At 40.4% G+C, this 23,289-nt stretch overlaps 1 protein-coding gene across 15 annotated transcripts in view; it reads left to right on the top strand.

The window, feature by feature from the left end:
* LOC148846481 (Translation elongation factor EF1A/initiation factor IF2gamma family protein) overlaps window positions 1–23,289 on the top strand; it is a 79,850-nt gene that overhangs the window by 34,885 nt on the left and 21,676 nt on the right. For all 15 annotated transcript variants that reach the window (XM_088954600.1, XM_088954593.1, XM_088954595.1 and 12 more), the window contains 4 exons: window positions 15,151–15,240; window positions 15,348–15,658; window positions 15,770–15,880; window positions 22,433–22,920. In XM_088954600.1, coding sequence (XP_088810726.1) covers window positions 15,151–15,240; window positions 15,348–15,658; window positions 15,770–15,880; window positions 22,433–22,920 — 1,000 coding nt within the window. The remainder of the gene's footprint in view (window positions 1–15,150; window positions 15,241–15,347; window positions 15,659–15,769; window positions 15,881–22,432; window positions 22,921–23,289) is intronic.

Genomic DNA, 23,289 nt, shown 5'->3' with positions numbered 1-23,289 from the left:
TTAAGGAGGTGTGGTCTCAACCTATTCCTCTGAAGGTGGGAAGCTTCTGTTGGAAGGCCTTCCTAGAAGGAGTCAACACAGGAGATCTACTTCAAAGAAAAAAGCCCAATAGATGTTTGTCTCCTCATTGGTGTGTCCTCTGTAAAGCTGCTGGTGAGTCTGGGTTTCACTTACTAATTTCCTGTCAATGTACAAACTTTATTTGGGAATGATTTCTTTCCTTATTTGGGTGTAGGTGGAACTCTCCAATGGATGTGCAAAGCTTGTTTACTTCCTCTCCTTCTAGCTGGCCAACTAAAAGGGTAAAGATTATGTGGAGAATGTGTTAGGGCTGCAGTATGTTGGTCTATTTGGGAAGAAAGAAACTAAAGAATCTTCTCAGAAAAGGCAAGAACTGTGGAAGCAGTGATTCTTGCAAGTGTAGTTCATTGGCTGGAAACCTTGGATTTATTTGTGGACTTCTCAGTTGTTGATTTACTTAGGAATTAGAAGGAAATTGCAGATTCAGCCCCAGCCAAGAGGGTCTCAAGTTCTTGTTGGACCCCTCCACCGATTGGCTTTACCAAGCTGAAATTTGATGGCAGTAGCATGGGCAATCTTGGGCCCTCTGAAATAGGAGTCTTGAGGGATGAAAGAGGGAATGTGATAGCCGATAGCATTGTTTTCAAGGCGCCAAGGCGAGGCTAGGTGGCCATGGGGCACCCAGGCGGGTGCCTAGCCCTCGCCTAGGTGACGGAATTTAAAAATAAGGCTTGCCGATGGATTTCTACCCCTTTTGAACTAGTTTTGTTTTGGTTTTATGTATTCTGCACTTACTTTTGTGCGGTGTTGCCTCAAGTAGGCAAAACAATATATTTGAGTTGTGACTTGCAAGGTAGAAGTTAGAACTTGAAAGAACTGAAGAGGGCAGAGCCCCTATTTTAGATAAACAATACATACGGAACAAATACTAAAATAAAAGAAGAAAACGAAAAGGAAAAGTAGAGGGCAGAGTCCCTGTTCTAGACCCAGAAATACTGGTGAAAAAATATTAAAATAAAAGAAGAAATATGAGGAAGAAAAGAAGGGGCTGAGCCCCTTTTTCAGAAACCAATGATGAGAACAAAAGAAAGCTGAAAAAGTGAAGAAGTTAAGAACAAAAGAAGTGGGCAGAGCCCCTGTTCTAGACCAAGAAAATCTGGTGAAAAAAATACTAAAAAAGAAGAATATGAAGAATAAAAGAAGGGGCTCCGCCCCTGTTTCAGACACCAATAATGACAAAAAAAAAGCTGAAAACATGCAGGAAATTTAACAACAAAAGAAGGGGGCGGAGCCCCTGTTTTTTTGTTCAAAAAAATGATACTTGGAGAAAATAAACAAAAAGGAAGAGGAGAAAAATGGGGTGTAACCACTGTTTTAATTTTGTTTTTACTTTCATCAAAACAAAAGCATGATAACATGCAATAGGTTCTATTATAAAAACTAAAACAACCAATAAAATATTATATATTTTATATTTTTTTATTTAATAAATATTTGTATAGTATATATTTGCTTCAGCCCCCGAAGCATGCGCCTAACATAGTTGGCATTTAGGCGAGGTGTTCTTTGAAAAGCGCCTAGTCGCGTAGTCATTTGACAACTATGGCCGATAGGTATGTTTTTTGGGCCAATTGGAATAGGGGACTCATTGGGGGCTGAGATTTTAGCAGCTTTGGAAGGGATTCAAAGGGCCAATGATTTGAACATAAATAAGCTGATCTTAGAAGGAGACTCTGAAACTGTTGTGAATTGCTTAAAAGAAGAAAATTTAAGATTATGGAGCTACAACAATGAATAAAGGAAATACAATTGGTTGACAAAAGATATGGAAGTTTGATGCACTTGGATAAAGAGAAGTGCAAATGCATTGGCAAATGGTCTAGCTAGGCAAGGGGTGAACAAAAACTCTATCTTTTGGGCTGTTTTTTAATTGTCTCATGGTTAGGATGTACTTTGGGTAAGTTTCTTTAGCTCTTTCCCATGGAATTCTGTTTTTCTCAATCACTAATAAAATTCATTGTTATTGATAAAAAAAAAAAGACAAGTGCTAACTCTTTTGCAGGCTGTTTTTTAATTGTCTCATGGTTAGGATGTACTTTGGGTAAGTTTCTTTAGCTCTTTCCCATGGAATTCTGTTTTTCTCAATCACTAATAAAATTCATTGTTATTGATAAAAAAAAAAAGACAAGTGCTAACTCTTTTGCAGATGGATTAGCCGGACAAGGGGTAAGGTACACACCTTTTTGAAGCAAGGAGAAAAAATGCAAAAAATGCTAAAAAAATTCAAAAAACCAAAAAATAATTTTTTTAAAATTTTAAAATATTAAACATAATATTTATTAAAAACATAAACTCAAACTCATTAACAAAAAAACATAAACTATAAAACATAATATTAGAAAAATATAAAATATAAATCATATTAATATTAATTAATTTTTTTGAGCTGAAGGGTAACATATTTCATTAAACTAGAAAGTGGTACATGAGGATGTACAACAGGAAGCACACACAAATTACAAAGGCATCTCTCTCTTTCACTATGTAAAAGATCCCCATTGGCACCCGATTTAGCCAACCAGTTTGCTACTGAGTTTAGCTCTCTAGGAATCTAGACCAGATTAGCATTTAAGGATTCTCGAAGATCCCGAGCCTTGTCCAAGTAATGAGTAAGCCTCCATGGCCCTCCTTTCTTCTCCCCAATCCATCCAATGGTGTTTCTTGATTCTCCTTTGATGACAAGGGAAGAAAGTCCAAGGTCTCTTGTAATCCGGAGTCTAGTTAGCAGTGCTAACACTTCAGCCTTTGTAGAGTCAGCCATCTCGATTGGCCTACTATAAGCCCACAATAACTTCCCATCCATTCTCTTACCCCTAGCTAAACCAGGGCTCCCAGGAGCACTTCCATCAAAGTTCAGAGTCACCTCCTATTCTACGCTTTGCTGGGGAATGCTTGTTTCTCTCAAGGGAGCTAGAGTAGAGTGCAAGGTTTCCATTGTGTTCCTTTGAAGGTCATTCAAGGAAACACCTTTGAACTCCTTTGAATTCAGTGCCCAAATGATACACAAATGAAAGATGTGAGGTGGTGGGTGTCGAATCCAACCAAAAATAGAAGTCTGCTCGAATTAAATACTTTTGTATATAATGATGAGTAAGGTCATCTCCACAGGGATTGGGTTGATTTGTTTCCAAGAAAACGAAGTAGAGGGTTGTAATAAAGATGAGGAAAATAAGATAAAATAAAGTAAAGGTAAATTCGATAGAAGGCAACATCCAGTTGAAGGGATAAGTTTAGCCTTGATTCTTACAATTGATCGTCGATGCAAGGATGAATTCAAGTGCTTATGAGTAAATTGGTTATAGCTACTAACAAGCTCTAATAGCCAATCTCTATTTGTATTTTTGGCAATCAAAACAAGCTCTTTGATTGCTTCTCTTATTAATAGACAGCCCTAAACAAGCTCTTAGGATTTAATCTATTAACAGCAATAAGAATTGGAGAGACCCAATTATGGTCAACGAGCACACAAGCTCGGTTCGTTTAAACCAGATTATATATTTTCATAACATGAACTGAAAACTTGTCCATAATTGGTTTATGTTATTTGCCACAAAGATTAAATCTAACAAACATATACGAATTTGATGATCTAATCGGCAATAGGTTATTTTATCGATTGAACAATGGATCTTGTTGCTCAATCAATAAAATGATCTTATACAAGAAATTCTTAACTAAGATGAACTTTGACTTTCTTTCTTTTTAGAAGTACAAGAAATAGACTCTATTAAAAATTTTGGTGACTCACACCTCCAACTCAGCCGAATCCTACTAGGATTGATTGGGCCCACTTCTTGCATGCTGAAATCGTGTTGGTCTTCTCCCATCGTGCTGGGGCTATGCTGCAAGCTCCTTTCAGCTTTCTTCCCAAATTGTGATTTTCTTAATAAAACACAATAAAATCCATTAATTAACTTACTAATTAAATAAGAAAAAATACAAATAATATGGAAATTACGCACACTATCATGAGGTAATAGATCACCCAAACATTTTGCTTTATTGTTGAAGATTTGGTTATTACTCTCCTCCTAAACCCCCCACAAAACTGCTTGAACCACAGTGCGCCAATACACTATTCCCCCTTTTCCAAGGCCTCTTCCTTGCCATTGCCACAGGAGGTCTTCAATATGTTTAAGATACATAAACATAACATGCAAAACATATTTAAAATGAAAATTTAAAAATAAAATGAAGCATAACATATAAAATATATTTAAACATGTAAAAATCCCAATCTCTTTATTCCTTTCCCAATTGCATTACTTCAAATAGCTAATGTGATGTTAAACATTATGCTTTCCTAATTCTACGAACCGCCTTTGTACCAAGCCCCTCGAGGAAAGCCCAAACAAATCCATGTCGAGGTTTTAAATTCTTAATCCCTATAAAAATAGATTTTATAACTTTAATTTCCTTTTGAAAATATCTTTAATTAAGATGAATGAATGAGAAATGTTAGCAAATATGGACTTCTTTGGGCTAGCCCAGCCACAAGGCTAAAAAATAGAAAAAATAAAAAGGCACAAGTTTTCAAAAGGTTCATGCCTGGGTTGAAGTGGAAGGTGCACCAGGTGCACACCTATAGGGCTGTCAATGGATCAGGTCTAGGTGGGGTCTAGGTAGAACTAGTCTTGAGCCGATTAGTAATTGGAACTAAACCATTGACCTAGAACCGTCCTGGTTAATAGTCAGGTCTATCAGGTGCAAACCCAATTATACTGAAAACTATATTTGTGTATTTAAATAATAACTTAAAAATTTAAATTTGACAATATAACCTTAATAAAAATGATAGAAAAATACGAAATTTTTTATATGTTAGTAAATTAAGCATTTTATCTAATATTATCCAATGTTTTAAAACGCGGAGGCATGACGCAAGGCGCTCCACTACCTAGAAGCATGAGGCATAGTTCAGAATCTAAGAGGCATAAGCTTCCTTAAGAGGAGGGGATGAAGGGGAAGAAAAAATATCATTTTTCTTTATTTTTAATAAAAATCTTTTATACGAATGCCACATGGCATTTAAGCATAGTTAGTGACAAGTGTATGCCACATGGCATCATATATGGATGCCATGTGGCATTTGAACATAAGTCAATAAGATGTGCATGCCATGTTGTCATGAGGCTAGTAATCAAATCGACTGTGACAATGTGGTGACATATATGGATTCTGTGTAGCATCTAAGCATAAGTCAATGACAGGCGTATTCCACATGGTGGCACATATGGATGCCACATGGCATTTGTATGTAATCAGTGACATGTGTGTATGTCTTTTTGTAATAGTTTGTCTCTTAGTTTGTTTTTCCTTCTCTTGGGTGATAACTTATCACCTTCCTCTTGTATTCTCTTTTTATTTTAATGAATTATTAGTTAGTTTTCAAAAGTGACATGTGTGCACTATGTGGAAGTATATATATGCCACATGGGAGCATATATGGATACCACATGGCATGTGAAGGTATTTAACGACACAAATATGAGACATGGTGGCATATGCTATGCCAAGTGGCATGCACACATGTACAACTTGTCTCCAAATTCCATTATTTACTTTGACTTTCAGTAGTGTGTTTTGAAAAATTTTCACCCAAACGGTTTTCAAAGTAAAAATAGGAAAGTAGAAATATTACTGGTATTTGTATTTAAGTACTTTGGATCCCTTTCAGAGCTGGGGTGCTCACTCTGGAAAGGAATATTGAAATCTTTCCTGACTTTTTCTGATGGCCTTGCTCTCAACATTGGTAGGGGAGACAGGTTGAAGTTCTGGAAGGATTCCTGGTGTTTAGACATCCCCCTGGCTGAAGCCTTTCCCGCTGCTTATTCAGTGTGCCCTGAGCCCTGAGGCTTCAGTGGCTGAAATCTTTTTGACTGGGAGATGGATCAGCTGTTGGCACTTCTGCAACTGTTACAGAGGCAATCTATCTCTACTAATATGGAGGATGAGTGGTGGTGGAGATGGTGTTTTTACTGTTAATTTATTTTTTTTTTTTATCAATAACAGTGGAATTTTGTTAATGATATACATAAAGTCAGAATTACAATGGGAGGGAGCTAAAAAGCCTTAACTCCCACCTACCCAGGAAACATCCTGCCCATGCAATGATTACAAAACAGCCCAAAATAAGGTCTCTGTTTACCCCTTGCCTAGCTAGACCATCAGCCATGCATTTAAACTTCTCTTTATCCATGTACACTGAATTTCCATGTCCTTGGTTAGCCACTTAAACTTCCACTTTTCATTGCTGTATTTCCAAATCACAGAACTGTCATCTTTTAGCCAATTCATCACAGTTTCAGAATCACCTTCTATAAGCACCTTTTTGATATTCATTTTCTTGACCCTTTGTATCCCTTCAATAGCTCCTAAAATCTCAGCCCTCAATGAGTCTCCCACCCAATCGGCCCAGAGTACATGGCTAACAAGTTCCCTGTTTCATCCCTTGTCACTCCCCCTATTCCGGAAGGCCTTGGGTTGCCTATGCTGCTGCCATCAAGCATTTAAAATCTTTCTACTTAAGCCTGAATCTGCAATCTCCTTCTAGTTCCTTAACAACTCATCAACTGAGAATACTTTGAATAATTCCAATGTTCTCAACCAATGTACCATCCTAATGTGGATGATCTCCATGATTTCTTCCACACTTCTCTCTTTATTTGAGAAAATCCTTGAAATCCTCTCCTCCCACACTGTCCAACAAACTGTAGCTCTACCACACCTCCACACGATCTTAGCCCTTTTAGTTGGCCAATTAGGCATGGAGGAAAATAAGCTTGGTACATTCAAAGGGGGGATCCACCTGCATCCAAATAGAGAAGTAAACCATACCCAAATAACTTTAACAAACTGGCAAGATATTAGTAAATGGTATCCAGACTCACCATCAGACTTATAGAGAACACACCAGTGAGGAGACAAGCAACTATTGGGTCTTTTCCTTTGGAGTAGATCCCCTGTATTAACTCTTCCTAGGAAGGCTTCCCAACAAAAACTCCCAACCTTTGGAGGTATAGGTTGACACCACACTTCTTTAACAGGGAAAGATGAACCAACAGGATGAGAGGGTAACGGTGCTTTGAAAAAGGAGGTACAGGTGTAGGAACTCGAGGGAGTGAGTGTCCAAATTCTGCTATCTGTTTTAGAAGGCTCAATGAATACCTCTTCAAGGATAGATAGTAAGGCTATAGTACAGGCAAACTCTGTGTCTCTAACATCTCTTCTTAGACTTAAATTCCAACTAAACCCAGAAGGTGAATTGGAAGGAACAAGAAAGGAGGAGACTGGTTCATTTTTGAGGGTAGAAATAACAAAAAGTCCTGGAAATTGATCTTTCAAAGAGGAATCCCCAACCCAAACATGTTCCCAAAATTTGATGAGGTTACCAGAGTGCAAGTCATACCAAATCCATGGAGAGAACAAAGGCAAGATGGCTTGAATAGCTTTCCAAGGGGAAGCTCTTGTAGTCCTTGCTAGTATTCCTAAATCCCATCCATTATTTACCAACCCATGTATATGATAAGCCCAGTAAGAAGGAGATTCCCGAGCCTAGTAAGAAGGAGATTCCAGGCGAAGCTCTTCAGGCCCATCAGGCCCACTTAAGAACCCAGAACCTCACGAGGGTCACTCTCCCAATTACCTGTGTACACGCGTCGCCCACGTATCGGGTAGAGCCAAGCGTGCTCAGAATTTGTTATGGTTTGTTATGAGTTGTACGGCCATGCATTATAAAGGCCAATCACGTATTGCGTAGAAGGCATGAATGATATTGCCATTATTCTCTCTCTCTTCTCTACCTTTCGTCTTCTACCTTCGTCTGTTTCAGGAGGGCAAGCTCCCTCGAATCAACTCACCAACAACCCAGGAGAAGCAGGGACCTAACAGTTGGTATCAGAGCCTAGCTACGATGCCTACCACCAGGTCCTCGTCTATAGAGGAACATATTGACCGCATAGAAGGGGAAGTTCGCCAGACCACCAGTGAGTTGAGGGAAATCAAGGAGACCCTCTCCGCTTTGGTAGGCCAGTTTGAGAGAATCTCTTCAAGACCCAGAACCTCAGAGGTAGAAGGATCGAGCAGCAGTGGCATACGACAAGGAGGAGTCTAGCCCATCAAGGCTGCTAAAATCGACTTCCCTCTGTACTCAGGTGATGATCCCATCCCCTGGATTTATTGGGCTGAGTGTTATTTCGAATTTCATGAAACCCACACAGATCAGAGGGTTTCCATTGCCGCCATACACATGGATGGAGAAGCCATTATGTGGTACTAGTGGTACCGGAAAACCCACCCTCAGACCACCTGGCTAGACCTTACCGAAGCACTACGTGTGAGGTTCAAGCCTTCTGGTACGAGAACTATAATGAATCACTTTCCCGAGTAAGGCAGACTGGTACTATGAGGGAATACCAGAAAGACTCTGAAAGGTTAGCAACACGGGTACATGGTTGGCTGGAGACGGCCCTGGTGGGTTGTTTTATAGGCAGTTTAAGGGAGGAGATAAGGATAGAAGTTAACACCATGCAACTAACCACCTTGGTCGTTGCGATTGGATTGGCCAAGCTCCAAGAAGAAAGACTGGATCGATTACAGAAGTTGGGGAAGCTAAGCGGGCCTCAGGTAGGCCTAGACCAAAAAGGACCTTACCCCAAGATTGATCCCAAGCCGGGATCTCTACTACCCACGCCCACCACCACCCATAAGCTAGTTTCCCTGCTAGCCCCACTGAGCAGGAAGCTAGGAGCTATGTCCCTCCTGTACCGAAAATTATCATGGACAGAGATGCAGGCCCGTAGAAAGAAGGGTCTCTACTATAACTGTGATGAGAAATTTGTTCCTGGCCACAAATGTAAGACTCAACATGTTTTCCTACTCCAAGTAGAAGGGGAAGATTTCTCCATAACCCAAACGGGAGATCCGGGTATACAACAAATGGAGGTGGTACCGTAGGAAGAATATTGCGTCATATCCCTACAAGCCTTGGCGAGTTACCAGGTCCCCAGAACCATGTAGATAAAAGGGTTGATGGCAGGGAAGGGCGATGTTGTCTTGATTGACAGTGGAAGCTCTCTGAACTTTATTACCCGTTGGCTAGTTGTCAACGTGGCAAATGGCCACCAAATCACCTGTGATGGGAGGTGCAAAGCTGTGGAGTTGTGGATTCAGGGGTACCAATTCAAGGTGGACCTACATCCATTAGAGTTCATTGGGGCAGATGTTGTCTTGGACATATAGTGGCTACAGATGTTGGGCCCAGTGGTGTGTGACTGGGCCTAATTGACCATGCAGTTCACCTACAATGACAAACCTTATACACTGAAGGGGATTAAAGCCCAACCCCTTGCCACAGGAAGTGTGGAAGCTGTACTCAAGGCCTGCCAACATAACTCGACACCCTTGTTGATGAGCATGGGCTCAATGCTTATTGGGCCCACTACGCTCACAGGAGATAGTGAACCAACTCCAATCCAAACCCATAAACTCCAGTTATTACTTCAAACTTATTTAGATGTTTTCCAAGAACCCACGACACTACCTCCCCCTCGAGCCCATGACCACCGGATCCCTATTCAACCCAAAGCCCCACCTGCCAACGCCAGACCATACCACTACCCCCATTACCAAAGAGTGGAGGTAGAGAGAATGGTGATAGAGCTATTAGACAAGGGTTTAATTCGGCCTAGTAGCAGCCCATTCTCATCACCCGTGATTTTGGTGAGAAAGAAGGATGGGAGTTGGAGATTCCGCGTGGATTACAGGGCCTTGAACCGCATCATGGTCAAGGATAGGTGCCCCATACCCCTAATTGAAGAATTGTTTGATGAGTTGGGCCAAGCCAGGTACTTTTCTAAGATGGACCTACGATCAGGTTACCATCAAATCCGGGTCCACCCCAATGACATCCACAAAACCGCCTTCAGAACCTCAAATGGACACTTTGAGTTCCTCGTGATGCCATTTGGGTTGACCAACGCCCCTTCTTCATTCTAGAGGATTATGAACGGTATTTTTAAACCTTACTTGCATCTCTTTGTTTTGGTGTTCTTTGATGATATATTAGTTTATAGTTCCAGCTGGGGTTCTCATTTAGAGCACTTGCAATGTGTATTAAAATTACTACGGCAGCACCAACTGTTCGCCAAGCCCTCAAAGTGTTCATTTGGGCACACCCAAATCAATTACTTGGGCCACATCATCTTTGGAGGACAGGTATGCGTGGACCCTGAAAAGATTGAATGCATGCTCTCTTGGGCCCGGCCTAGCTCCCCAAAAGCTCTGAGGGGGTTCCTTGGGTTGACAGGTTACTACTGGAGATTTATTAGGGGATACGGAGTTCTTGCAGCACCCCTCACACGAATGGAATCAAAATGCAAAAGAAGCCTTTCAGGCACTGAAGGTAGCCGCCACCTCACCACCTACACTAGCCCTTCCTAACTTTGAATTGGAGTTTGTAGTAGAGGTCGACGCTTCGGGTACAAGAATTGGTGCAGTCCTGATGTAGTAGGGCCAGCCCTTGGCCTACTTTAGCAAGGCTCTCTCCTCATAGGCCTAAGCCAAATCCACCTACGAGAAGGAGCTCATGGACATTGCCCTAGTAGTCCAAGTAGTCCAAAAATGGAGGGCTTACCTGTTGGGCTGACGGTTCATAGTCAGGACTGACCACCGAAGTATCAAGCACTTGTTGGAGCAGCGAGTCTTGGCCCCAGATTAGCATAAATGGGTTTGCAAGCTGATGGGTTATGACTTTGCCATTGAATATGTAGGAAATTGTGGACCCCACATTAAGAGTATTCGTGTGACACCCTGAGATGTACTTAGATTTAATTGATTAGGATCAACTTTCCTAGTAGGATAAGTTTTATTCTATCTTATCTAGGATTAGTTTTATTTTAATCTTATCTTTTATTGCCATGTAAGCATTAAAGTTCTTTTACAATTAGGAAACTGTATATAAATTAAGTAGTGGGCCGGCTGTTTTAAGCACTCCAACCATTCTCTTCTTTCAAAGCTTCTCCCATGAGTGCTCCTCCATTTCTCTTCTTCTCTTCTTTTTTTCTTCTTCTCTTTTATTTATTGTCCAAGCCCAGACCCTCTAATGCAGTAGCGGATGCCCTCTCTAGAGTTGAAAGTTTGTGCTTATTGGGCCTGTCCCAACTGGGCTATCCATTGTCAGCACAACTGAACCAAGAAGCCCAGGATGATCCCCAATTAACCCGAATATGGGCCCAAGTCTTGGTGGATGCGGCCCAGGTTCCTAGATACACACTTCAGAATGGGCTTCTCTACTACAAGGGAAGAGTGGTGGTGTCAGATGGATCCAAATACCATCAGGAGCTACTTCGGCTATTCCATAACTCGGCCCAGGGAGGGCACTGTGGAGTTCTATGGACCTATAAATGTCTAGCAGCTCATTACTGCTGGAAAGGGACGAAGCGGATGGTTCAGGAGTTTGTGGCCTGATGCACTGTGTGTCAACAACGAAAATACAACACCCAGAACCCAGCCGGATTGTTGCAACCTGAGCGAGTTTGGGAAGAGGTAACCATGGACTTCATAACTAGGTTACTCACATCCTAGGGAAAATCCATAGTGCTGGTGGTGGTAGACCAGTTGAGTAAGTATGCACATTTTCTAAGCCTCTCACGACCCTATACAACAACCATGGTGGCCCAATCTTACATCCGGGAGGTGGTTAAGCTTCATGGGACACCACAGTCCATCTTGACGGATTGGGATCCACTATTCATGAGTACCTTCTGGAAGGCATACTTCGCAACTCAGGGGGTTCAGATATTGCACTCCACTAACTACCACCCTCAGACGGACGGACAATCGGAGGTCGTCAATCGATGTTTGAGACTTATCTGAGATGTTTTGTGGGCAATAGGCCCAAGCAATTGGCCTAGTGGCTGTCCTGGGCTAAGTGTTGGTACAACACCACCTTTTAGGTGTCAGTCGGGACCACCCCTTTTAAGGTGCTATACGGTTACGATCCTCCCTCCATACTGCCTTATGAGCGAGGCACGTCACCGGTAGCTGAGGTGGACACACAGTTGCAGGCAAGAGACACTACGCTAAAGCTCCTCAAGTTTCATCTACAGCAAGCCCAATAGTGAATGAAGTTGGCCTATGACAAGAAGCATTGAGAACTGGAGTTCTTCATAGGAGATTGGGTCTATCTTTGGCTCTAGCCGTATCGGTAGAACTCAATGGCGAGGAGCGTATCTTAGAAGCTATCCCCTTGATTCTTTGGCCCATTTCAAGTAGAAGAGTGAATTGGGTCCGTAGCATACCGTCTCTGCTTACTGGTTGAATGCCAATTGCATCTCGTATTCCATGTCAGCCTCCTCAAGCCCTGTGTGTCTCCTACCAACACTATCAGACCCACTCGCCCACCTTTCACTAAGTCAGGGGAGGTAATATTTGAGCCCATGAATATCAAGGACTTATGCTGGGTTCGTAGGGGAAGGAAGGTGGTCGAACATGCCCCGGTAGTATGGCGTGGCTTGCCTCATGAGGATGCCATGTGGGAAGACTACACTTAGCTTCAGAAGCAGTTCCCTACACTCGACCTTGAGGACAAGGTCGTTCTTGAAGACAACGGGATTGATAAGCCCAGTAAGAAGGAGATTCCAAGCGAAGCTCTTCCGGCCCATAAGGCCCACTCAAGAACCCAGAACCTCACAAGGGTCACTCCCCCAATTACCTTTGTGTACACGTGTCGCCCACGTATCGAGTAGAGCCAAGCACACTCAGAATTTGTTATGGTTTGTTATGAGTTGTATGGCCATGCATTATAAAGGCCAATCACATATTGCATAGAAGGCATGAATGATATTTTCCATTATTCTCTCTCGCTCTCTCTCACTCTCTCTCTCTCTCTCTCACTCTATCTCTTCTTTACCTCTCATCTTCTACCTTCATCTGTTTTAGGAGGGCGAGCTCCCCCGAACCAGCTCACCCACAGCCCAAGAGAATCTCCACAACCTTTCTTTCTCCAATGATACTTCCCACTACCTTAACCCACAACCTTTCTTTCTCCAATGAGAATCTCCACAACCATTTCCCCAGTAATGCTAGATTCCTAGTCCTAATGTTTCCAATTCCCAACCCTCTCTCCTTTTTACCTCTATAGACCACCTCCCACTTGACCCTACTCTTCTCCGCCCTCGGCTCCCACAGAAATTCCCTCATTAGTTTTTCCAACCTACTAGCCACCTTAACCGGGATCCTAAAGACTGACAAAAAATATACAGGAAGGTTAGCCAGAGTAGGCCTGATTAAGTTGATTCTCCCTCCAAGAGGCAAATAGTTTCTCTTCCAGTTGGCAAGTCTCTTTTCAAATCTCTCCACAACAGGGGCCCAAAACTCACCTCTTTGAGGATTATCCCCCAGAGGTAAGCCCAGGTAGTTTAATGGCAGTTAGATACTACACATCCCAAAATGTCTGCATACTCACCAATCTCCCCTTCCCCCATATTGACTCCAACTATACAACTTTTCTCAGAGTTCACCCTAAGATTTGACATCTGCTTAAAAAGTTGTATGGTGAGATTCAAATTTTTTATCCAATTGACATCCCCTCCTTCACAAAACAGAATCGTGTCATCTACAAATTGTAGGTGTGTAAGTGGTACATTATCTCTTCCAACTCTCCACCCTCTTATTAGCTCCCTAGAATCTGCTTTGGATATCAATCCCCCCAACATTTCAGCAACCAATTTAAACAAGAGGGATAGGGGGTCTCCTTGTCTAATCCCCCTCAAAGCTGGGAAATAGTCCACCACTGTCCCGTTTACCAAAATGGAATATTGACAATCCCTAGTGCAACCCATCACCCATTTGCACCAGATGTCTCCAAACCCAAAGTTAATCATCACCTCCGATAAGAAAGACCAATCAACCAAATCATAAGCCTTTTTGAGATCTAGTTTGCAGACCACACCTCTTCTCCTGGATCTCTAATAATCCTCTAGACTCTCATTTGCTACAAGTATCTGATCTGTTATTTGCCTCCCCTTCACAAAAGCTCCTTGATTGTTTGATATGATAGTTGGTAGCCCCTTCCTGATTCTAATTGACAGCACCTTAGTGATGACCTTATAGAGGCTTTTAAGTAGAGCAAGTAATTCTTATTTTCCAAGCAATCAGGTGTGGAATTCTGTCAGTCCACCTAAGCATAATTTTTTGCTTTGGGTGATGGCTCTAAATAAGTGCCTGTTGAGAGCTAATTTGGTTAGGAGAGGGGTTCAGCTTTCAGACCTTAGCTGTGGCTTATGTGGGCTTTTGCCAGAGACAGTTGATCATCTTGGCATTCATTGTTCGATCTCTGTAAGAGTTTGGGAGCACTTTCTTAAAGCAGCTGGGGTCTGCTGGGTTATGCCTGGTTCAATTAAGGATCTCTTATGCTGCTGGAATTTGCCAGGCCTGAAGAAAAAGGGTAATCTGATCTGGAGAACCACCCCTGTGGCTGTCTTAGTAACTTTATGGACTGAAAGAAACAACCGAATTTTCTGCAACAAAGTGAGAGGTCCGGAGGAATTAATTCAGGCTGCAGTGTCTAAACTTGCTTCTTGGCTGTCAGTTAGCTCTGAGTTTAAGTCTCAGAATCTTTTCCATTTGCTTTATACTCAGTCTGTTTGGAGTCTGTAACATGTCTTTTTTCTGGGTGTGAGATGCCCGGAAATTGTTGTATCTTTTTCATCCTTCTTTAATAAAATTTTTACCTTCTCAAAAAAAAAAGTACTTTTAAAGGCATAAAGTATGAAGTACTGGCAAATAGGGCCTTACTCTTTCCTTCTAATCATCTTTGTTTTTTCATAAGTTTTGAGGTTGTTTTTCACATGTGTATTACTTAGTATTTGATGTTTTGCTTCTTTTTTGTGGCGATGATTGTTTACATTATCCACAAACAATGAACAAGATTGGTTATTGATCATTAATAAAAAAAAAGGGTAGTTTTCCTTGTATTTCTTGATTTACATAGTTTAGTTTTAAGTTTTGACTTTCTTTGGTTACAGTTAATTTCTATATGTAGCCAACTTTAAGATTTTATATCTCCAGGAGTTTCATCAAATGCAAATGAGAAGGTTGGAACAGTTACACTGCCACATGCTAAAAAGTCAGAGTGCACACTGGTTTCATTGCCAAAAGGTAGAGAGTTGTTACTTCTAACTTGTGGTTCACTTTTGAAGTTACTAGTTTCTTCTATTACAGCTGTTACTTTATGCTAGCCAACTTTGTGGATTTGACATCTTCAGGGCTTCTGTCAACTACAAATGAAAATGTTGGGACATATAAGATGCCAAATGTTAAAAGTATAGAGGGCTCATCTGTTTCATTACCAAAAGGCAGTCAATCTCATGCTGATGAAAGCATTTGTTCTTCTGTCAATGAGGAGAAGCCACAAAGCCTAGCTAGTAGTTTCACCAATGTAACTTTGAGTGAGAAGTCTGGATTCTCGAAAACTGTAAATAGTAAAAGAGCTACTTCACATGCTGAATATAAGCCAGAGAAATGGATGCTTCCTGAACAAAATGAAGGAATACTGACTCAGCTAAATCTTGCTATTGTATGATTTGAAGACCTGGACATCTGAGTTATTGTTGCATTTGCACAATTTTCTCTTTTTGGAATCTTCAGCATAAATATTATTTCTAATCCTTTCACAATGTTGTAATAGGTTGGCCATGTTGATTCTGGAAAATCAACACTATCAGGGAGGCTGCTTCACCTTTTGGGACGGATATCCCAGAAAGAAATGCATAAATTTGAGAAAGAGGCAAAGCTAAAGGTTCACTAACTCTCTTGGCTTAGACTTTTTTTGATGGTAAAGAATTTTTTCATTAAAAAAATAGAAGAAAGTGCAGGCTTAAGTGATAAGATATCATCAAGAAAGAGAAAAGATAAACAAGATATCATTCATCTAAACCCACAGTTCCTAACAGCCTACTCCCGAAAAGAGCCAAACCCATCATTATCTCCTTAAACTCACAAGCCTAACAGCCTTGAAAAATTGTGGAACGATAAATGTGACCTTCCTCGACACTCCACTTCTCTGAACTCAACTCTTACTTGCCAAACCACCATTTTCTCACTCAAATTTCCTCAGACCCCTCGAAGAGAAAAAGTAGAGGTTTCTGTGTACTTAGTAAATTCCAAAATAATGATCTCTCCAAGATAATTGTTAAAATCTGTATGTGACATTTTAGAATTGTTAGTTCTCTCTCTCTCTCTCTCTCCCCCCCCCCCCTTTAATTCCAGTGTTTTAAAAGCACGAGGGCCAATTTGCACTTGAGGAGCAAGGAGCAAGGCGCAAGGCCGAGCACGTGCCTTTTTGAAGCAAGGTGCAAAAATACAAAAAATGCTAAAAAATAAAAAAATGTCAGAAAATTCAAAAAAATGCAAAAATTTAAAAAAAATTCAAAAAATATTAAACATAATGTTAATAAAAATATAAACTTAAGTTTTAAAATAAATGTTTTAAAAAATCTAAAATTAAAATAAATAAACATAACATGTAAAGCGTATTCAAATGAAAATTTAAAAATAAGAGCAAACATATAAAGCATTTTCAAGATATCTTCTTGAAAATGTTGTTCGTTCATTCATTCCAATAAAATATCTTCTTAAAAGGCAATTAAAGTTATAAAATCATTATTTTTTATGTGAGGGATAAGAATATAAGACTAACATGGATTTGATTGGGCTTGCCTTGAGAGACGTGGTTGGGGGTTCCGGGGGTGGAGCCCCTGGCCCAGCCGTTAGGCTAAAATAAAAGCAAAAAGCACAGAATTTTAAGAAGGTGCATTAGGCTTGCGCCTAGGCGCGCCTTTTAAATCACTGATTTAATTCCAAAAAAACTTCTCTGAAAGCTTCCTCACCACCTAAATTGAATAAAACCAACTTATTTCCAACATTTTCAACCTAACATCTCTTTCTTTGATCACCTTCTTTAAACCTGTTTAACCTTGAAAGCTTCATCAGTTGAGTTGAAATCCTCATTGTACTCTTGCTCTGCTTCCATCCTGAATAATGTTCCTGAATCCTCTATTAAACCCCTTTCAAAGTCTTCAAATGGCCATGTTCCAAAAATGGTGGATACTTATGGGTAGAAGGTGACAACCCTAGTGAATCAACTATGAATGTGGTGAGTAGATCCTTGTTATTCCCATAACCATTTTCCCCCTCCTACAAAACTTACCTTTTTATTTTATTTTATTTTTTGATTTCTTACAGAACTTACCTTTTTAATATTCCTCCTCGAAACCTACTCTGCTCTTCTAAAGGTGTGATTTAATTTTTAGAGACGCCTTTGTTGTAGTAAATATTGATATTTTGCGCAACATATCCATCACTACCTGTATCTACCCCTTTCTTCTGAGTTTGAACCTCATTACAGTCAAATAGAGCACTCTACTGAAGTTAACTTTCTTCCTTGTGCATCAACTACATAGGAAGAAGTCTTTCTGTCATGAACCACCTCCTTTATAATGCCTTGAATGCTAAGTTTTGTCCTACTATGTCATACTTCTTCTACCACTTATCACAATCCACATGATTTAGAGGACTGTCTTCTGTAGGAGGAAATAAGTTGGAGACAAAAGTCAAGGTGTAAGTGGTTGAAAGAGGGGGATAGAATACCATGTTTTTTCATGCAGTGGCAAATGGAAGAAGGAGAAGGAATTATATCTCAAGTTTGGAGATTGAAGGGGCAATAATTTCCAATCAAAGAGAAATTGCAGGGGCCTTTGCAAATCATTTTAGGTCTATTTTTAGAAGACCCCTAAACAATAGGGTATGGCTTGAAGGATTGGAATGGGCTACACTGAAACTGGAGGATAGGGAATGGCTGGAAAGGAAATTTGAATTGGAAGAGATAAAGAAAGCAATGTTTTCTATGGATAGATCAGAGGCACCGGGCCCTAATGGCTTTAATGGCTTTTTATCAGGATTGTTGCGAGATATTAAAAGAGGACCTAAGTCTAGTGTTTGATGAATTTTATTCTAGAGGAGTGATAAACCCGGGGCTTAATTCCACATTCATTGCCTTGGTTCCCAAGAAATGGAATGCAAATCACCTGAGGGATTATAGGCCGATCAGCCTAGTTAATAGCCTCTATAAGATCATCACTAAGGTGTTGTCCATTAGAATTAGAAAAGTGCTCCCAGCAATTATAGCAGACAACCAAGGAGCTTTTGTGAAAGGGAGGCAGATAACAAATCAAAAGACTTATAGCAAATGAGAGTTTGGAGGAGTTTAAGAGATCCAAGAAAAAAGGGGTGGTATGCAAATTGGATTTGGAAAAGGCTTATGACATGGTGGATTGGTCTTTCCTATTGGATGTGATGGTCAATTTTGGGTTCAGAGAAAGGTGGTGTAAGTGGGTGATGGGATGTATTAGGAAATGCCATTATTCCATATTGATAAATGGGATAGTGGTAAATTTCTTTTCAGCTTTGAGAGGAATAAGACAAGGAGATCCTCTTTCCCCTTTCTTATTCATGATGGTTGCAGAAGTTTTGGAGAAATTAATTTCTAGGGCAGACTCCAGGGACTTAATAAGAGGATGGAGAGTTGAAAGGGAGAGTGCGCCACTCACACATTTGCAATTTGCAGATGACACAATACTCTTTTGTGAAGGAGGGGACCTTAATAGGATAAGAAACCTGAAGCTCACTATACAACTCTTTGAGCAAATGTCAAACCTTAAGGTGAATTTTGAGAAGAGCTGTCTAGTGGGGGTCAATATGAGGGATGGGGAGGCATCGAAGTGTGCAGATATTCTAGAGTGTGCAGTTTCTAATTGGCCTTTAAATTACCTCGGTTTGCCATTGGGAGACAACCCTAAGAAAGATGAGTGTTGGGTTCCGGTTGTGGAGAGGTTTGAAAAGAGACTTGCAACTTGGAAGAAGAAAAACAAATGTTGGCTAGCAGGTTAGAAAAACAAATGAAAGATTTTCTTTGGGGGCTGGGGGAGGAGAAGAAGGACAATAGGGTTAGGTGGGAGATGGTTTGTAAGAGAAAGAGGGAGGGAGGTTTGGGTATTGGGAATATAAGGAGTAGGAATTTGGCACTACTAGGGAAATGGCTGTGGAGATTTTCTTTGGAGTAGGATAAGCTGTGGGTGAAGATAGTGGGCAGTATTCATGGGGTAGTAGGCAATGGATGGAATTATGGGATTCTGGCAAGGACTACAAGAGCAGCACCATGGAAAGCTATTCAAGCTATTTTGCCATTGTTCTCTCCATGAATCAGGTATGACTTGCACTCAGGTAATCTCATCAATTTTTGGGAACATATCTGGATTGAGGATTCTCCCTTAAAAGATCAATTCTCGAGTCTTTCACTCTTCCCACTTTTAAAAATGAACTAGTTTCCTCCTTCCTTGTTCCTTTTTACTCAACTTCTGGGTTCAGTTGGAACTTGGGCTTTAGAAGGGAAATCAGGGACACAGAGTTTGATTGTATCTTATCCTTGTTATCTATTTTTGAAAGGGTCTTTTTAGAGCCAACAAAGCAGACAGTAGAATTTGGTCTCTTACCCCCTCTGGTTCTTTCACATGTGCTTCCTTCTTTAAATTTCCAACACCTCCTTTGGGTCTGTCATTTCCTGTCAAAGAGGTGTGGTGTCTTCCTATACCCCTAAGGTTGGGAGTTTCTGTTGGGAAGCCTTTCTAGAAAGAGTTAATACAAGTGATTTACTTCAAAGAAAAAGACCCAGCAGTTGTTTGTGTCCTCACTGGTGTGCTCTTTGTAAAGCTGATGGTGAGTCTGAATACCATTTACTGATTTCCTGTTGGTTTACTAAAGGCATTTGGGAGTGGTGTACTTCTTTGTTTGGGTGCAGGTGGATCCCCCCTTTGAATGTGCAAAGTTTATTAAGTTACATGCCGAGTGGGCCAACAAAAAAGGCCAAGATCATGTGGAGATGTATTAGGGCTGCAGTATGTTGGATAGTTTGGGAGGAGAGGAACTCACAGATATTATCAGAAAAGGAGAGAAGCTTGGAAGTAATTTTGGAGGTAATCCATATTAGGGTGATACATTGGCTGAAAACTTTGGCATTGTTTGCAGATTTCTCAGTAGATGAGATGGTAAAAAACTGGAAGGAAATTGCAGAATAAGCTTCAGCTAAGAAGGCATCAAATTCTTGCTGGAGTCCTCCATCTAACGGCTTTATTAAACTGAATTTTGATGGCAGCAGTATGGGTAATCCAGGACCATATGGAATAGGGGGAGATGGTTTAGCTAGGCAAGGGGTTAACAGAAACTCTTTATTTTGGGCTTTATTGTAATTGTATTTGGTGCTCGTTGAGTGTTCTAAGATTGTTTAGCCCCCTTGCTTTGTAGTTCTTCTTAATACTAATTAATACAATTCACAGTTATTGATAAAAAAAAAAAAAAAAAAAAAAACACCACGACTCAACATTTCAGTAGCATCCTCTTTTTCAAGTACGATTGCCTACTTTTTTCTTCTCTGTAAGGTCTTTCTTCTAGGCTTCTAGCTCTAACTGTTTTCCTCTATTACTCAAACTAAAATCTTTTTATTTCTTTGACCTTTTTTCTGGTATAAGTTACCTCCCTTATTGAGGCCACCTCTCCCAAGATAGCTTGGACAAACGTTGGACAATGGCCTTTTATGTCTAACCCTTAATACCATGTTTGCTAACTGTCAATGGTCGACCTCATCTTTATTTTTTTGATCAGCAACTGTCAACGTCGTCTTTATAATGCTCTTCAATATGATACCATTGGTTGTTCACCTTTGGAGAAAAACTTTTAAATTCATGACTCCACTTCTTGCCTTTGTTAAATGCTATGTGTCTGTTAAAAAAACATGTTGCTTTTGTTCTCCTTTTTAATTTACTAGATTACCATTAACCTTCTTCACCTTATCAGCTTCTTCCTCTTGATGTTTATTGTTCCTACCACTTAAAGTGATGAAATTTGTCCTCAAATGTCTCCCAGTGGGTGCCCCCATATACAAGCAACTGTGAGTTTTTGAATGATAGGTCTTTTCCTTCAACTATCAGTCTAACTTAATATTCTTCTCCTGCAAACCATATATTCAGCAGTATTGGTATTGATTAAACAGAATCCACCTCAAACAACATCTTCACCATTTGCAATTACTCCCCAATTTTTATTCCTACCATCAATCTTCTGAAACTGACCCACAATATTCCTGATTTCTTAAATGCCTGCATACACTGCACATTATCATATGTCGTACACATCAATCCATAGCAAACTCTTGTCCTTTGTCTTCTCCAAAGAACCTTTCAGTGGGTACCTATGGCTGATAACATAATTCTGGTCCTCTTGCCTGTCTGGTCTGTCATTCAAAATGAATAGAAACAGTCCACCTTTTAGTTTTTCTAACTCCTACCCCTTGTCCTATGCATAGTTTTCAAGGTGCCAAGGCGAACCTAGGCGGTAGGGGAGAACTTTGTCGCCTAGCCACCTAGGCGCTGCTTAATGTCTAAAAATATAGAACAAAAAGGGGATGAGCCCCTATTTTTTTCATTGAAATAAAAGTAAAAGAAGGTCATAGCCCCTATTCTTGTCTTAGAAAAGAGAAAACATGAAAGGAAAATCTCAAAAATGATGGAGAAGGGGCAGAGCCCCTGTTTTAGTTCAAAAGAAGTGTCGGAGCCCCTATTTTTTGTTCCAAAAAAAGGAAAAACAAGTGTTTTTTGTTCTAGTCCGCCCCCATTATTTGTTCCATTAAGAAGCAGAAGAGTTAGGAGGAGGGGTGGAGCCCTGTTTTTGTTCCAGAAAAAGAAAAAGAAGAAGGGGCAGAGCCCCTGCTTTTGTTTGTTCCAAAAAAGAAAAAGAAGGGGCAGAGCATACCTTCTACCATTCTGCGATTGGTTGATTTCCCTTGCTTCTTCAAAGATGTAGAACATGTAACTTGGAACCCTGACGAGGATTTCTCTCGAACTTGTTTCTGTCTTCGAATATCTTTCTATCAGAAACTCTAACAAAATAAGAAACTAATAAAAATATTTATTATCTTATGAAACAAGTAAAAATAATGATTCAGTGCATATACTTGGGTGAGGCAAGCCCCAAAAAGCGCCTACACGCCTAGGCGACACCTTGACAACTATGGGTCCTATGTTCTTCTCCTTGAGATCAGTATCAACAAATCTACCAACCAAGGATACCTCTATTAACTGCAACCTTAGACAATTCTTTATGCTGGGTGAAGTTATTAGGTATTTCCACAAATCAAAATTTCATGGCAAAGAATCTATAGTGTATCACGAACTGTGAAGTTAATCTAGAAATTACTATAGGCGATCAAAAGCCTGAGAATGCCCATGGCTCTTCAATGCAGGGGAAGGGGTCATTTGCTTATGCTTGGGCATTGGATGAAAGTGCTGAAGAAAGGGAGAGGGGCATCACCATGACAGTTGCTGTTGCCTATTTTGACTCCAAGAAATACCATGTTGTTGTGCTTGACTCCCCAGGACATAAAGATTTTGTCCCAAACATGATTTCTGGTGCTACACAAGCTGATGCTGCAATTCTTGTGATAGATGCCTCAGTTGGATCATTTGAAACAGGAATGGACAGTAATGGTGGACAAACAAGGGAACATGCACAACTTATTAGAAGCTTTGGTGTTGACGAAATTATAGTTGGTATTAATAAAATGGATGCTGTGAGCTACTCCAAGGAACGGTTTGACACAATAAAAATGCAGCTTGGAACATTTCTCCGATCCTGTGGTTTCAAGGATTCTTTTGTGTCGTGGATCCCCTTGAGTGCAATGGAAAATCAGAATTTGGTGACAGCAGCATCTGATATACGGTTATCCTCTTGGTAAGTCTCTTAACTATTTCTTCTGGTACTTAGTACACTTGTCAAAACTTGCACTTTATTCTCAGAGTGTTAGCAAACCTATAATACCTGGATATGGCTTGATATGGTGTAGAGAGACTGGGCCAAATGGGCCCTATCCCATTATTATCTTATTGATTAGTTCTTTCTTGTTATTTGTTCTTAATGGGCCTTTAATTCTTGTTTATGTTTTCTAAGTATGCTAATGAGGTGCATGCCCACTTAATCTGAATTATTTTACTATTTCTCCCTTCTTCTCTATTCTTCCCTCTTCTTCTTGCTGTCTTCTTCTTCTTCTCTACTTCTTTTGCCTTCTTTTGCTATAATCTGAATTATTTTACTATTTTATAT

The sequence above is a fragment of the Nelumbo lutea genome, chromosome 7 (genome assembly GCF_056320005.1).
Source record: "Nelumbo lutea isolate HS-2025 chromosome 7, American lotus-T2T, whole genome shotgun sequence".
Taxonomy (NCBI): domain Eukaryota; kingdom Viridiplantae; phylum Streptophyta; class Magnoliopsida; order Proteales; family Nelumbonaceae; genus Nelumbo; species Nelumbo lutea.
The sequence above is the reverse complement of the archived record's forward strand: the minus strand, read 5'-3'. Positions and strand labels throughout refer to the sequence as shown.